Raw genomic sequence first — 16,312 nt, 5'->3', positions numbered from 1 at the left:
CTTAGCAAAACGAGGCGATACACAAATTTCGGCCTGCAGCCACAACACTTATTAGAGCCCCAAATGCCCCCCGGAGCCTACTGACCTCGGTTGGTAATGAGGAGGAAAAAAATAAAACAAAATAAACAAACAAACGAAAAATCCGAGATGATTCAGGAACTCGTGTCTCTCTTTCAGAGGTAACCCAAAACCTGGGTAGCCAACTCACTTCTGAAGCAGAGACTTCAGTTCCAGGGTCAGTAAAACGCTATTGCGGACTGTGCCTGAAGTGTTTGCAGCAGAACACAAATTTCCAGGCTTAAATTGCCTTCTTCCTGTCCCGGGATGCCAGGGCTTTGCACAGCTAAAATTGCATAGCACTTTCCCCCTTTCCCCCGGATCCTCTTACTTGTACAGCTCTCAAATACATACTGCTTTGTGCCTGTCGCCGAGGCACCGGCTTGCTGCTTTTTGTCAGCGGGTCCTGCACTCAGCAGCCTTTTCCGAGGTGTATTTTAAGCCTCGCTCTCCTAGGCGTTATTTGAATCGTTTCAGGACAAATCCTATTTTGCGCATTTCCTGCTAACTCCTAGCAGAGCCAGAGGTATTTTTCATCCTTTCCCCTGGTTATTATTCAATGCACAGTGATTTCTTGACCCCGCAACTCCTGCCTAGGTAAATCGGGACTGGGACAGGACAGAGGCGGCTGGGGCCGGCGGTGTCCCTGAGGAGCTTGGTTTGAAACGCTGCCTGGGGCGATGCGAGGGGAGTTTTTCCAAGGGAGACGGCGCTGCTCTGCGGACTTCCCCGGGGTCGGGGCCCGGGTATTTTACTCGCCGCGTGAAGCCCCGTCGGTGCACAGAGCACGGCCGCTCGGGGCGGGCAGCAGCGGGAGCAGTCGGGCCCGCTCCGCCGCTTCCCGGGCCCTGGCCCGGGCCATAAAACCGGTGGGAGGTGGGGAACGACTCGGGGCCGACGGCCTGGCCGCACTGCAGGTAGCTCCGCACGACAAAGACGGCGGCGCCCTGCACGGGCACCGAGGGGGAGAGCCCACCGCCCTGCCGGGACGGCGGGGCCGAGCCCGGCCGTCCTCGGACTGCTTCTCTCCGCAGCCCCGAGACCTGCCGGTGCGCGCCGCTTCCCCCGGGGCCCGGCTTCTCCCGGTCCCGGCGAAGAGGCGGCCGCAGGTGGGTGCCAGCTCGGCCGGGGCCGGGCCCGCGACCAGCAGATGGTGCTGCGGGCGCCCCGTCCAGGCTGCGGGCCCCTTGTCCGCCGGGCGCTGCGCTCCGCACCGCACCGACCCGGCCCGGGCGCCGCCAGCCCTCGGCCTCCGTCCCCGGGTGCCCCTGCCCGGGCGCTGGCGGCCGGCGCGGAGAACGTCGGCCGCGGAGGGGAGCGCTGCGCTGCGCGGGCCCAGGTAGGGCGAGTTAGGCGTGACGGCTGCCGCGGCCACGCTCCTTCCCCGCTGCGGTCGGACACGGGGGGTCTCAGCCCGGCTCCCGCGGCGGGTGCAGCCGCCGGGGCCCCCGGCACCCCACAGCACGCACCGCGGGTCCTGCTCGCCTCTGGGAGAGCCCATCCCCGCGCGGCGAGGCGGCGCGGCCCCGCTCCGCGCAGGCGGCCGGGCCCCCCGCCAGCAGTTTGAGTTTTTAAGGGTGTTAAACCTCCTCCCCAGAGCCGCATCGCCCTCGCTGCCTTACCGCCTCAGCCGTCTCCGCCGCCGCAGACGAGCAGGGGCCGCGATGCTGGCGCGGGGGCTGCTGCTGCCTCCCCGGTGTCCCGGCTCCGGCCCGGCTTTCCCGCCGCGGAAACTGGACGTCGGTCCGCGGCGCAGCAAGAGCGAAGCGAAACCTCGGTGCTGGCGGGGCTGTGGGCGGGCGGGCCCTGAGCCGAGGGGGTTAAACCAGGAGCCTCCCCTTACCTTCAAAAAGTTAAAAATGTCTGGAGCCTGCATCTCTTAAAGGGGCGGTGCTGGCTGCAAGGAGTCTTGGCACCGGCTGCGAGAAAGGCTGGTCAGGGGCGTGAGTTCCCCTCCACCAGCACCAAAACATTGCAAAAAAAGGCAGAGCGCCCCACACTTTAGATAAGGACAATTAGCCACCAGCGAGCCCCTGCAGACAGCGAGTTAATTAGGGGTTTCCTGCTCTCCGGCATGCCCTGTCCCAGCTCCTGCCCCCCCGGGCTCTTAGCCCTGATGGCACCTGGGCTGGCTCTCATGGCGACCTTCTCGCTGTCCTCCCAGGCCGGGGACAGGAGAGCGCTGCCGGTGGAGAAACCTCCAGGTGTGAAGGGAAGAACTCTCATTCTCCTTGATGTCAACACCAAGAGCCCTGTCAGGATAATCAGTGAGAATTTCCTCTCCCTGCAGCTGGACCCCTCCATCATTCATGATGGCTGGCTCGATTTCTTAAGGTAAGGCAGGAGCCCCCCGGCGCCTCCCCACGCCGCCCGCGGGGCGCCCAGGCAGACCCGGCCCGGCCGGGCTCCGCGCTGCTGGCGGAGCTTGTTGTGGTGGAGGGAGCGAGGCCATGGTTTCCATTAAGATGCACATGTTTGCAATGGAGAAAGCATTTCAGAGACTTATCAGTTATGACTGCAAAAATGTCGTGCTCCCCTCGCTCCAACAACCGCTTCTCTGCGAAAAGCGCAACATGGGGCCGAGGCAGCACAGGGAAAACCCCAGCAGCAGGAAGGGGCCGCCTGCCGAGCCGAACCGAGCCTTCCCCAGGTCCTGACGGGCGGAGAGCGGGGTGCCGGCCAGGTCTTCAGAGCCCTCCGCTCCCCGGACTTCCAGCCCCTGCGCGGGGGGCAGAGCCGGGCTGCAGCTGCGCTGGGCTCCACCGGCGGTGCCGAGCTGCCGCGGCCTGGAGGCGCTGGGACGGCCAGAGCCCTCTCCCTGCTGGGTAAGTCGGGGAGGGAGAGCGGCGCGTCCGCGCACCCGCTCCGAGGGTCCCTTAGGCTGCCGCCCCCGACTCTAGGGGAACGAGCGGGCCAAGGAGGGGGGAAGGCGCGGGCGGCGCGGAGCCGGGCCGGCTCCCTGCCCACCCCCCCCCTCTCCTCGGCCCGCGGAAGGTCCCGCCTGGCGCGGCCAAGCTGCGCGGGCGCGCACGGCGGCGGAGCGCCTCTGCCTCCGCGACGCCACTGCACTTGTCCGGGGGAGCCGGGTGCCGCCGGCCTCGGGGCAGCCTGGCCGCCGCCAGCGGGCGGCGCGGCTCCCCGCTGCCGGGCCGCTCCGCGCCGCTCCGCTGCTGCCCGCGCCGAGCCAGCCGCGGAGGGAGGCCTGGCCGGGCCGCGCCGCCGCGCTGCGCGGGCCCCGCCGGGGCAGGTACGGCCCCCTCAGCCGCGCTCTCCGCTCCCCGCAGCTCCCGGCGGCTGGTGACCCTGGCGCGGGGCCTGGCTCCCGCCTTCCTGCGCTTCGCGGGCAAGAGGACGGACTTTCTGCAGTTCCACAACGTGAAGAACCCGGCCAAGACCCGCGGCGGCCCCGGCCCCGACTACTACCTCAAGAACTACGAGGACGGTGAGCGCCGAGCCGAGGGCAGCCCGCGGCCCCCGTCCCGCTCCCCCCCCGCCCCGGGCGCCCCTGCCCGCCCGGGCGCTGCCCGCAGCGAGGGAGGCGCTGGGGAGCCCCGCCGGGCTCCGGGCAGCCTCTGCGTTTCCCTCCCGGGCGCCGCGGGAGCCGGCCCGCTCGGTGCCGGGCGCCCTCGGCGGAGCCCGCCCGCGCCCGCGGTGTCTCGGCGCGGCTTCCGCACAAGGCGGCCGCGGGGAACAAAGGTCGGGCGGGCCTGGGCAGCGGGGCTGCTCTGGCCCCCATCCTGCCGCCTCCAGCCCCGCGCCCTGCAGAGGGGACTTTCCTCCCGCTGCCGGCGGGGACGGGGATCCGCAGCCCCGGGGAGGCGAGGTGCGCCCGGCCGCCTCTGCACGCATCGCCCCGCGCCTGCCCGGTGCCCGCGGCGCGGCTCCGGTGCTGTCGGGAGCCCTGCGTTCCCCGAGGAGCCGGGCGGCGTTTCTGCCCCCGGCTCAGCCCCGCGTTGCTCCCCGCCGCCCGGCCGGGCGCTCGGCTGTGCTTCCTCCCCGCGCCGCTCCGCCGCCGTAGGTGTTTCCGAAATTCGCCGCGGATACCGCTTTGCTGCCGGCTTTCTGCTGCTCCTTCCCTCCTTCTCCGCCGTTGTCCCCTCCTCCCCAGCGGTTCTGCAACTGCACAAAAGGTTTTTCACCTTTTGCGGCCCTTAATTCACACAAAGAAACTTCGTAAAAAAAGTCAGGGCCAAGTCTCTGTCCTGAGGCATTTATTTTAGAAAGTAGACTACAATGTATGTGTGCAGAAAATGAATAATTTTCTGTCTTGCTTGTTTAAAAACAAACAAAATCCCCTTTTTCTCACTCAAAGATTTAACAAATTAGATGAAGATATTTCCATAAGTAATTTTGAAAGCCAATTAATGCCAGACAGATCCCAGTGGGCAAGTCTGTGGAAAAGAGGAAGTTTTACAGAGCTCTAGTCAACAGCACAATACTGAATGGAAAAAGCAGATGCATTTGCCAGTTTTCTGATGGCTCACTCCTGCTGTTCCCCCACAAAAATATCTGCTCTCACCAAGATGAATGTCCCTGTATTCCCAGATGCAGGCAGGTGGGTAAGTTTTCACACTCTTTCTTCCGCTGGGTCTCCTAGCTGAAGCGATCCCGATGTTGTTACTTGTTTTTCTTCTCCTTGTAACAAATCTCAGGCAAAGAATTTGTTTTAAGCTCTGCCTACTGAGATGAACTTCAGGAGAAAATGCCGACCAAACCTGCAGCTGTCTACCTCAAGTAGAAGAAATTAAGTGTAGTGCATAAAATTGTATATGTGATTCCTACAAACCATTTGTGGGAATAAATTTTCCTGCTTCAGCCCAAAGGTCAATATTTCAACAACTTACAGGGGAGAACTTACACTTACTAGATGTCTTCACGACAGTTTTCGTCTTAGGGAAAGAGTGAAGGCTTTGGGGCTTTTCTTTTTTCTTTTCTTCTTTTTTTTTTCTCCCTCTTTCTTTTCCACCCTAGTTCTCCTCATAGCAATAAAGTTGAAATGTAGCAGCCCTTCAAAATGAAGCTTCTCAAAGAAGTTGTAACCACAGGTCTTAACTTTTCATCACTTAAATGCGGAACAGAACCATTGCAAATGTGGGTGAGAGAGGGAGGGGACACATGTGGTGTGTATCAAGCATCAGTGTAAATCAGAAAGGTGTGGTAAAAGGGATTTCCTGCCTGGAAGCAAAGCTCTCTTATTTGTTCTTAAGATCTGTGTGCAAACTCCATGGCCAGAATTGCTAGTAGCTCTCATCTTTTTGTTCTGAGGCTTTATCGAGCACTTCATGGGGGGAATTCAGTTCTCCAAAATGAAATCCTGATGCCACTGCAACTCTCTGCCCCGCTGTGCTGGATCATAGCAGCCACGTTTTCCTTTCGGAGCACTGGTCTGATTTTTCACTCCCTCAGCTGCAGGTTGCCCGGGGCTCTTGGGATCAGGGCATGAACAAATGTGCAACCAGATGCCCTTGCTTTGAGGAACATGTGATCTGAACAGACAGCACAGAAAAAAGATGGCAATCAGTGTCCAAACATGGGGGAAGCCAGCAAACATCCTGCTAGCTACCACTCCCCAAGTTATCTGCGATGTTTTTGTTTGTTTTCCATGTGCTTGTGCTTTTGTATGACCAGCATCTATTTTCTGAAGTTTCTTCTCTAAGCTTCCGTGGGATGAGAGTGGGGAAGAAGTCAGAGGGGCTTGATTACTTTTAAAAAAGTAATTGAAGAGAAAATTTTGAATGTCTAAGTCTGAAACGTCACCTTTGTGTTTTTAGTGACATGACTAGTGCTAACTCAGAATTCTTCTTTGAGTATTTGCCTTTTTGCACATTCATGCTGTGGGTGCACCCAGATTCTGGGTCCCTGAACCCAGGACCTATTTTTGCTTTACAGATCCCATGGATGCTCGTGTGCCTCATGTTCCCATGTGGCCTACACATAAACGGAGAGGGAAGTCCCCATCTTATGTTCCTCACCTTCCTCTCAGCTGCAGCAGCTCAATAAGGTGCAGGACTAAGAGGGAAAGTTGAAGAACATGTGAATAAAACTGCTCAGAGAACTGCAGTTATTAGTAAGTAACTTCTCTGAGTGGTGTTCACATCACAGGCAGCTGTACTCCTCTGTGTGTTCACAGATAACCTGAAGGTGGTTGGTCTGAGGCATTCAGGCAGCCAGCAGCAACACAACTGCTTTGCTGCATCCTTCATGGGTGTTGTGTGATGTGATTATGCTTGCTGAAATTTTGAATGAAACTCTGCACAGGGATCTTTATGCTATAATCCCCCGGTTCCACCCTGCTGCCCTTCAGATCAGATATTCCTCACCTCTGATACCTCTTGTGTACCCCTCTAGTACTCCACTGTCCTGGTGATCTGATCTCTTCAGAGCTTTTCCCTACTCTTTCCTTCCATTTCAAATTATATGCATTTCTTCCATAGAAAGCTGTGCATTATGCCTGCCTTGCCTAGGTTGCCTTTACCTAGGTCTGTGCCTTTCACTGGTCCATCTCTTTCATTGTTTCCTCCTTCCGTCCCTCTTTTCAATTCTTTATACTTCACAGGGAGAAGTGCACCTTATATTGTTCCTGCTATTGGTGCTCCAAAATAGGAAGCCCCAGGTTCCTCCCTCAAATGCACACACCGTCAGACACTAAGGTGTATTGATTAAGTTCGCAGAGTGTGAGATTTGTGTCGTCTTTGGCTATAGAGATTGATACTGCCCCAGGGAACCCCATATCCTGGGTAGACTTGGCTTCAACATCCCTGTAAGCCTTGAGCTTACAAGAGAAAGAGGAGAAAGACACTCATCTTAAATGGTGTCTTCTTAAGGTGTCCCAGAAGCCTCCCTTGGACACAGAGGTGAGGAGCCAGTGCAGGGCAGGGATCTGTCTTGCTCCCTTAGGTCTGAGGTGTTCGAGCAGGCAGCTTCCTTTGGAAAAGTGCCTGGACTCAGGCATGACAGAACTGGCCCTTAGCAGGGTACTCAGGGCTGGGATTTTGCTGTGGTACCTTATAATCCTGGGTCTCATCTCCTCTTGTCATTCAGTCACTTGAGTGGGTTGTGGAGTGACTGGGGTCAGCTCTGTAACTGATACGAGTTCAGCAGTGGTAATTTAGTACTTCAACAGCATATTTTATAGCCAAAAGTTCTTTTTCTGGGAGAGCATGGGTGCTCTCCAAGCGTAATAGTTGTGACTCGTCTCTAAAACACCCTTCATTTTCCTGAAATAAAGTGGTTCTTTTAGGCTTCAGGATCATTCTTTTCTTGTACCAACTTTTCCTAGAAGCACTGATTGCATAATACCAGATGTGTACAGCATCTTTCCCTTACAACTCTGAACAGCCTCACCGCACTCCAGACCAGTTTTCTTTGGGCGGCTAAGGTAATAATGTGAACAATCTGTGGTGGCAGCCAGTGAAGAGGGGGCATGTAAGGCTGGCATGGAAATTTCATCACCTGGTGGCAAATTTGTCTCTACATGACAAAGCAACTTGCAAAGTGATTGCCTGTCATAAATGCTTTATGTGAGCTGTAGGGTGTGCAGTCCCTATTGATGGTAACAGAATAGATGATATGTATATGAGGCATTGTCATCTATGCTTATATCCTCTGAGCTTTGCTAAATACTGCTAAGTCATCTAAATAATCTGTTATGCTATACTCTCATGTATAGTGCGCTCCAGGTGGCTGCCATCCCATGCAGCCCATGTTCTGCACGGTCAGTTCCAGAGTATACCCTGCTTGGATAGGGCATTGGCCTGCCTGAAGTCTGTTTTTAGAAGAAAAAAAAAAAAAAAAAGAAAGTATCATATATCCAGGTGTGTGGTACCTGGAGGTGGGGATTTATCGGAAACTTTTTGATATTTTGATGATCCAGAAGTGTAACATAATTTTTAGCTTGAAGGTCTTTTCTCTCCCTTCAGTGGTGTTTCTCTCCGTCTGCCCTGCTGAGTTTATTTTTCTTCACCATTCATGTTGAGAGCAGTGGTTTGTTATCTTGAGATGTATTTCTTTCCTGCCATAGGTGCATGTCTGATCCCGAGGCAAGTACCAAGATGCAAGGTCTCATACTTAGTCTGTGTGGTCTCTTTGTTATTGGATCATGTACCAAATATTTCATTGTGGTTGTCCTTTCAGCTATCTCATATAGTTCTTGCCAAGGGCCAGCTGGCTCTGAGGAATGAATGGGACAATAAAAAAAACCCTGGTCTCTAGGGAAAAAGTCTTGAGCAACTCCTTTTTGGAATAAGCACATAGGGCTACCCATTTACTCAGATTCCCAGCAGCTCTAGCCTAAATACAGAACCTCCTCCAAGTTGAGTTTTCTAAAATTTGACTTGCACATTGCCCTGGAGCTTGGTGCCTGAGGATTAAGTGTGGTGTGGAAACCTGGAGCCTTTTCTGTTGATTCAGCAAGGGATGCTGCAGACACTGAAGCCTCAGAGCCAGTTTTTGAAGCTCCCTGCTGGTGCTGTGACTTGAGTTTTGTAGGCTGGTCTCTAGTCTCCTTATCTGCAGGATAGTCCTGGACTTCTCATCTCAAAGGCATGGAGACCAGCTTCAGACAAACTGTTGTGGTATAAACATTGCCCTGAGTTTCCCTCATGCATATGTGCACATGGAGGAAAATTCAAGGGAAAAGAAGATGCTTTGTAACTGGAGCTCTTCACGTTGCATTGGCCAGAGTGCATGGCCACTACAGCTTCTCTTACCTTTCCCCTGGGGTTTGTGTAGCCCATTGGGACTTTGTCCCTGTGGCCCAGCCAGCTCATGAAATTTTGCCCTTAGAGTGCAGCAGATGTATCTGAATGAATTACACCAGCTTGTAGTACATGTAAAAATGAAAAAACAAGCTGTACTTTATCCAAGAAATCATTTTCTGTTTCTGGTCATCCAGAGCATCATTTTGCCTGCCCTCATGACTGTTCAAAGTGTCCCTCAAAGGTTTAGGCATCTGCCCCTTCAGAGCTTGCAGAGGAAACGGTCATTTTTGTTTACCTCCTGTCATGACGTACCTTGCATATGAGATTGCATCTGGGGAAAGTAAGTTTAGTCGTTGTGTGGGAACCTTCCTGTGGTCCCAGCTAGGCAAATGCTTCTGTTGGAAGTCCTGTCCTTTTGTGGCTAGACGTCTTTTAAAAGGCTTATGACCTCAGGAATCTTTGAGCACTTAAAACATGGCTTCTTTGGGAGGGTTGCAGCGTTTCAGACATTGCAAGGGTTCAGTCCCAAAGACCTGTAGATCCTCCAACATCCTTTGGCGTTCTGGCATTTGCCAGATCTAAGGTTGCTCATAGGAAAGCTCTGCATCTTGCTGTGAATGCTGAGGCAGCCACCTGCTCTCTAGTTCCCAAAGACCATGACTGCAGCAAAAGCACTGCAACCTGCCCTGCGTGCCAGGGTTTTCTGTGTGAGGAGCCCCTGTACTTAGTTATTTCCTGAGAAGTTGAAAAAGCCATAGAAATCACAAGGTAAGGGAGGAATTATCTATGCAGGAGGTACTTCTGAAGGTTTCTTGCTTCTTATCTGAATTCTTAAAATTAGTTTCTAACTGTTATGTTGAAATCATGCATGAAAATCACTGTATAGCTACAGGAAATGGTGCAATCAAAAAATTAGATCCTAATTTGTTAGCTATTTGCTGATACGCAGCTGAGACAAAGATTTCTATGGTTGTATGTTTGTTTCTAGTAGACGTCCTAAATTCTCTTAAAAATGCATATTTTTGCATGTTCCACACTTATTTCTATGCTACAGACCTGAACCTTCTTTTTAAGAATTAGAACTGATCCATGCAAAGTAATGTGCGTGGAGGAAACACATGTAACTTTACATATACAACTGTGGACTCTAAATTAGCTGTTGCTATTCAGGAAAAATGTTTTGAATTTAATATAGATTGTTCTCTGAAAACATGTGTGGCAGTAAAAGAGTGAATCCAATGTTAGGAAATATTAGGGAAGGATCAGAGAAACCCATAGAGAGCATTCTTATACCACTGCACATGCTACAGAGTGACCACATATTAATGCATAGAATATGCACGTATAGAATAAGGTGATGGAGGTGATCAAAGTCACAGCTTTCGGCTGTAGAGATCAGGGTTTTTTTTCAGCTTGGAAAAAATGACTGAGGATATGATAAATGTTATGAACTCAGTGGCATAGAGAAGACAATTAGGAATGATTATTTCCTTGTTTTCATGGCACAAGGAATAAGGAGCATCAAACATAATTATTACATATAAAACCAAGATGTTTTTTTGCACAGTGCTAAATAGTTTATGGAAATCATTGTCAGGGATTTTTCCTAGCAAAAAGAAGGGAATGAGATAAATCTACCAAACAATTGTCTATTGAAGATTAACATGATGTGGATGCAGCTTCTGGCTTGAGACGTCTCTAGGCTTTCTAATTAAAACAGTTGTGTTTCCAATTTCACAGTCACTGGTCATTTTATAGTAATTTCAGCAGAAAAAATCTGATTTTTAAAGCATTTTTAAATATGTTGATTTTAAAAGTAGGCATTTTATAAGCTTTGGAACTTGCAATTCATGAGTTTGCCTGTGGCCAATTAAATATCTATTTAATTTCTGCAGTAATATCACTTTTCAATATTCCTATTTTTTAAAATTTTTCCAGGGTAAGAATATAGATTTCTTGTTCACACAATATAGGTTTATTTCCTTTTAAAGCCCGAACAAACAGTCCATGAGGAGGATTTTTGACCTTAGCTTGTTCTGGTGCCATGGCATTGGTGAATATGGCTTTCGCTGGTGTGGCAATGGCTGTGGGCAATGCTCGCTCTCTCACACACTCCAGGAAAGGTGTTATTCCTCTTCACCCTTTTATCACACACCTCTTTGACTGTGTGTAACTCTGCCCTGTCTGCATAAACCTGGACCTGTCCCCTGCTTCTCCCGTCTTCTGCCATCCTCACCAGCGGATTACCTCTAATAGCCTGTGGTTGCTTCATGACTCAGGCAAGTCCCTAAGGCGCTGATCCCATGTGAATTCCTGGGTGCAGAAGCTCTCTCTGCAGATCAGGGAAACCCTCCACTGCAGACTGCTGGGAGCTGGCTCTGTGTGCTGCATGCAAGTGGCTTGCATCCCAGAAGGGAGCAACATTTCAGAGCTTGGGAGCTCTCTGACCTGGTATGGGTATGGTGGGAAATGGTTAATGCAACTACTTGGTGCAAAGGAATCACAGAGAGGGACCACTGGAGCTCAGCTAGTCTGCGCTCTTGCCCTGAGATGGGATCACTGCACTTGTGTCATTCCTGATGGATGTTTTGCTAACTTGTTCTTAAAAATTTCCATTGGTATATTCAGTTCAGCTTCTTAGGTGACATGAGTATCAGCTTTGGAGACGCACCGATTCCAAAGCAGAGCAGAGAAATGCACTGACACACAGAAAAACAAAAAAGCATTTGTAAATGGGCATCCTGAGCTCCCCAAACCTCGACTTCCACACTTGATGAAGGAAGGGCTCTTGCAGGAGGTTGAAATTTCAGCTGCTCCTAGTGACTGGCAGCAGCGTATGTGTGGGAGGCAGGAAGGGCGAACCTTGCTTTCCCTGCATGCCGCATGCCCTGGCTGGGGACAGAGACTTCCCTCAGGCTGCCTCTGTGCTGCCAGTGGCCCCGTGCTTCACTGTGGCTGTCTGCAGGCAGCAGGGCAGTTGAGCCAGTTTGTGCCATTTAGTTTTAAGCTGCGGTGTGCGGATCATCTCTTTGCTTCAAAACGGGAGTTAGAGATAACTGCCTACCCGTAAGATGGGTAGTTGTTAGCTCCTCAGCCCCCAGCAGGGTTACCTGCTCCGGGGAGCCGGGACAGCCGCGGGCCGGGAGGTGCCCTCCGCGGGGGGAGAGGGTCAGGCGGGCCGGGGCTCGGGGTGCCGCTAGCCCCGCCGTGGGCTCCCCCTTGCCGGGGCCGGGTTTGGCTCGCGTCAGCCGCAGCTCACCTGACCCGCCACACGGGTGTGCTCCCTTCATACTTCATTAGGGAGCCCGCTGCGTGCGGGATCCCGGGAGCACCGCACCGCGCCGCGCCGCCGCCAGACGGGGCGGACGGGCCCGCGGCCCCGCGCCGCGCAGGAGCCGCTGCCCCGGGATCGGCCGCGCCGGGTCGGGGGCAGCCTGAGCTGGCCAGGGTACCGGCCCGGCCCAGCCCGGCCGGGATGCTCCGGACCCGTCTCGGCACGGCAGCCTTCCTGGTCCCTCTCGAGGCAGAGCTCGTGGTTTGCCGTCTTTGGAAACCATTTGGCGTCCTTTGGGGCTTCCACATCTGGAGTTCTTCTTTCGCACTTCTGGCAAGAGCTGTTTGGTTTCTTGTTTTCTTGGTATTTTTCCTCCTTTTTGTTTTTTTTTTTTAATTGCTGCTCCACGTTCAGGAGGGCAGTGTCTTTTTCCCAGAGCTCCCGATTGGGGGCTGCCCTGCCCAGCATGTTGTGGGGTGATTCTCCTCACTGCGCTCCTTCCTTTTTTCCCTTTTCTCTCTCTCTTACTTTTAGATATGATGGCTGCGGGCTTCCTGCTGGCTCTTTTCCCTGAGTTGTCCTTGCTGAGATTTGCCCTGAGCCTCCACAGCAGCTATGCCCTGCCATCCCATCTTGCTTCAGTGCTGCTGAATCAGAAGAGCAATGCAGGGGTGCCTTCAGCCTCCTCTCCTGCACTGAGTGCAGCCTTGTGGGAGGATGGATGACCAGACACTGGATTCTTTGGGGAGCTACGTATTCCAGACATCTGCCCACTGCTTACGCTGCAGTTATAATGAGTGTGGGGTCCCAATCCCTTTTTTGTCTTGGGTGAGTCTCTTGGGTCCTTTGTTGCTCTGGGAGGCCAGGACCATGCCTGTCTTGCCTCTGCCTCTCGAATGTCTGCAGTAGCAGTTTTTCTGGAAGATTGAAGTGTGCTGTGGGAGTCCCATGAAGCTGACTGCAAGAAGAGTGTGCCCATTTCCTGTGCCCTGCACACTTGCTCCCTGGCCTCAGTGTCTAAGAAAGGACTTGGGGTTTGTATGAATGAGGTTTGACTTCCTCATGCTGCTCCCTGTTATAGTAACACCAGCCACTAACGGCAGCACTCCACGTACTGCTCCTGCCCCTCATTCCTGCATCTGGTTGCTTGGGCCTGCCCTTTGTCCCCAGACCCTGGCTCCAGTGCACACAAGCCAGTGTTTGCTGTGGCTTGTGGTCCCTGAAGATGGAGGTGGGGGTGTCGCACTGGTGCTGCCACGTCCCCTTGCACTCTCCAAGGTCCTGTCCCGGCACCTCTGGTCTGAGGGCCAGGTCCGGTGTGCAGTGCTGCCCCTACCAGCCTGGCTAGCTCTGATCCACTGAGAGACTTCTCAGGCTCCCCCCAGCTCTGTGTATAAGGCCAAAAGTTGCCCTAGGGACCCTTCTCTGTCCCAGACACAGGGAGCCTGCAGGTCCCATGGCTTATCCCAGACCTTCCAGCCTCTGCGGAGAAGGATCGCACTTCTCTTACAAATCATGCAGCAAGAGGAGATTCATTCAGTGGGAAGAGGAGAGGACATATGACCTGGAAGAGTAGGGCCAATGGTCCTAGGGCAGTGATTCCTCCCTTATGGGACCATGTTGGCACTGGTTTGGATTTTAGGAGCCATCAGTGAAAGCCAGTTCAAGCAGGAGGACTATGCTCTTTGAACGTGGCTATACCATTGCTGTGAGAGTGAGAGTTCACCTCAGCACCTTGCAGATCTCTACCTCTTCACACTGGGGCTAGGAACCAGAAAGCCTTTTGTCCTTCTAAAAAGGAGTCCATTCTGCCTTTCACCAAATCCATTAAGATTACTTTGGGGCTTTTTCAAACCTCACAGAAATGACTTGTTCTCTCCAAATCCCCCTATAGGATCTGCCAGCACCTCTCACCCCTTCAGTTCCTTGCCACCCACCAGGAAACAAATTAACAGGTTACCCAGGCTCTTACAGACCATAGCAATTTCTATGGCAGAGCCAGAGACCTGGACCTGCTTGGCATGAAGAGCAAATTAACAGAATCAGGTCAGATGGTGCTGAGTGCCTGTCCTGGTCCACAAGGCACTGCACTGTGGTGCCTGAAGAAGTTCTCTCCCTCCCTTTTAGGGACTAACTTTTGTTTTGGCCCAGCCTGGACTCCTTCAGAGCACTTTGAAGAGAATTGGAGACAGTGTGTTGAGCATCCAGTTGTGTACCTTTCTGCCTCGGTGTCCTCCTTCTTCAGGGTCTCTTTGCAGTATATTGCTCCCTTTTGCATTGGAGGGAATGTGGAAGTGTTCCCATTCACTTCTGTAGCAGAAAGGAAATCCGTCACCCACCTTGGCTGAAAGAAAGGTGAATGACTTCATTCAGAAGCTCCGGGTGACACCAGTAGCTGTACTAATACCATCTCTGAGGTGTGAGGGGATTAGGTTATTTTTCTCAACCTTCAGTTCTCCAAGTATCTCACACAATAGGAGATTAGGATTGTATCATCATACAGCTTTATCATTTGGGCAGAAATTGGGTAGGCCCAAGTGCTTGCTCAGTGTCTGGCTAAGAGATTGTTCACTAAAAGTGTAAGATGCCCTTCTGACCATAATAACCACTGGACTCTCTGGGTCTCTGTAACTGAGAAGGTCTAGTCAAGCTCCTCTACAGTGACTGCAGAGGAATGCTCTTCCTTCCTCTTGCTCCATCTCATCTCTCTGCATTGAAGCCCCTGTGCTGGATGTGGGAATACTGAGCCATAGTTTCTTGTTGGTTGGATGTTGCTGTATCTCCACTCCTGAGCACACTGGCTGCAGGTGGAGGAGAGATTATGTTAAACTCAAGCTGTGCAGAAAAGACACAGATAGAGACACAACCTGGGCAAGACAGGCATAGTAGCTCTAGGATGAAGCTCAGAGGCAGGATGATAATGTGGTTTCTAGTCTTCCACCTGCCTTTCAGTAGTTCCTTGCCAGCCTAAAACATAGCAGAGCTTTGAATCTAGGTTTGTTGAGCTTAAGATTTGACACCTTGAAAGACAAGAGCATGACTACGGGAAACAATTTTAGTTTTCCGCGATATGCGTAACTGTAATGGAGCTGGAAAATGTATGTGGAGCAAGATGAGACTGTCTTCTGAAAATAAGCTCTTTCAGAAGTTTCTAGCTAGATGAGAACCAGACCAAGCAAAGGATGACCTTGTGATGCAAAAGGTGGCATCATGCAGTGCAGTGAAAGAACTCCAGCTTTCACCATTTATTTTCACTACTGGACACCTAAGATTTTGTAAGAATTAAGCACGGTGTATGGTGCTTGTGGCATCTGAGCACGTTACAGAGTATTACATTCAGAAAGTGGCCTCTCAGAGACTGGTTTGTACCACTCTTCCACTGTTTAGAGACTGGTCGCATCTGACCTGGCTCTTGTTCTCCCCTGCTACCTCCATCTTTGTGTTTCCTCAGCAGGTGAGTAGTTCTAGCAGAGGAAATATCATATTCATGTTCCACAACACGACTTAGAAAATCTTCATGTGGAGAGAATCTAACTGTTAATTAAGCTTCCTGCCTCTTGAATTGAATGTCTGGGATTAGAGGTGTACAGAGAGCTCTTCAAAGAGTCGTATGCCCTGCTGACCTAACTCTAGTTGTGAAAGCTGCAGTGAGGATAAACAGTGCATGAACAGGACTTGTTCACCTTCCTTTGGACAAGCAAGGGTAAATGGTGACCAAAGGGGGCCACCAGAAAGGGATTTATTTTTTATTTTTGTTTATTGTCAAAGGCATCAGTAACAGGGAGGGAATATAAATGTTGGGTGACGTTAGCACTTTCCAGCAAGGGAGAGCTCATAATTGTAAGAGATCAACTTCTAGGGAAGTAAAGGATGCAAAGGGGGATAGGTTGTGTTAGCATATTAAAGTCAATAACTTGAGAATTCTGTGAGAGAAAAGGAGACTTGAGCAGAGGAAGTTCATTGGCTAGGTGGACCCAAGGGGTTTAAATACTTTTTTGGGGTTGCTCATGCTGAGTGATGGTTGTGCGGCTGTCATGTTGGCTGGTTCTGATCCAAGCGTCTGGTGAAAATGAAAGCTGAGGTTTGGCCCTTTTTTCTTTCCCTTTTGCTGTAGACATTGTTCGCAGTGACATTGCCCTGGATAAGCAGAAAGGCTGTAAGATCGCCCAGCACCCTGACATTATGTTGGAGCTACAGAGGGAAAAGGCAGCTCAGATGCACTTGGTTTTGTTAAAGGAGCAGTTTTCAAACACATACAGCAACCTCACATTAACAGGTAAGG

General features: G+C 52.1%; 1 protein-coding gene across 5 annotated transcripts in view; it reads left to right on the top strand.

Annotated features, from left to right (window-relative positions):
- Positions 1–16,312, top strand: part of HPSE2 (heparanase 2 (inactive)) — a 130,985-nt gene that overhangs the window by 498 nt on the left and 114,175 nt on the right. For 2 of the 5 annotated variants that reach the window (XM_068949938.1, XM_068949936.1), the window contains exons 2-4: positions 2,222–2,391; positions 3,342–3,499; positions 16,145–16,306. In XM_068949938.1, the coding sequence (XP_068806039.1) occupies positions 2,222–2,391; positions 3,342–3,499; positions 16,145–16,306 (490 nt within the window). Of the gene's footprint in view, positions 1–1,992; positions 2,392–3,341; positions 3,500–16,144; positions 16,307–16,312 lie in introns of those variants that run through there. The other 3 variants (XM_068949937.1, XM_068949939.1, XM_068949940.1) reach the window with 3 other exon arrangements.

This window comes from Struthio camelus, chromosome 7 (assembly GCF_040807025.1).
Source record: "Struthio camelus isolate bStrCam1 chromosome 7, bStrCam1.hap1, whole genome shotgun sequence".
NCBI lineage: Eukaryota > Metazoa > Chordata > Aves > Struthioniformes > Struthionidae > Struthio > Struthio camelus.
This window is presented reverse-complemented; position numbering and strand designations above follow the sequence as displayed.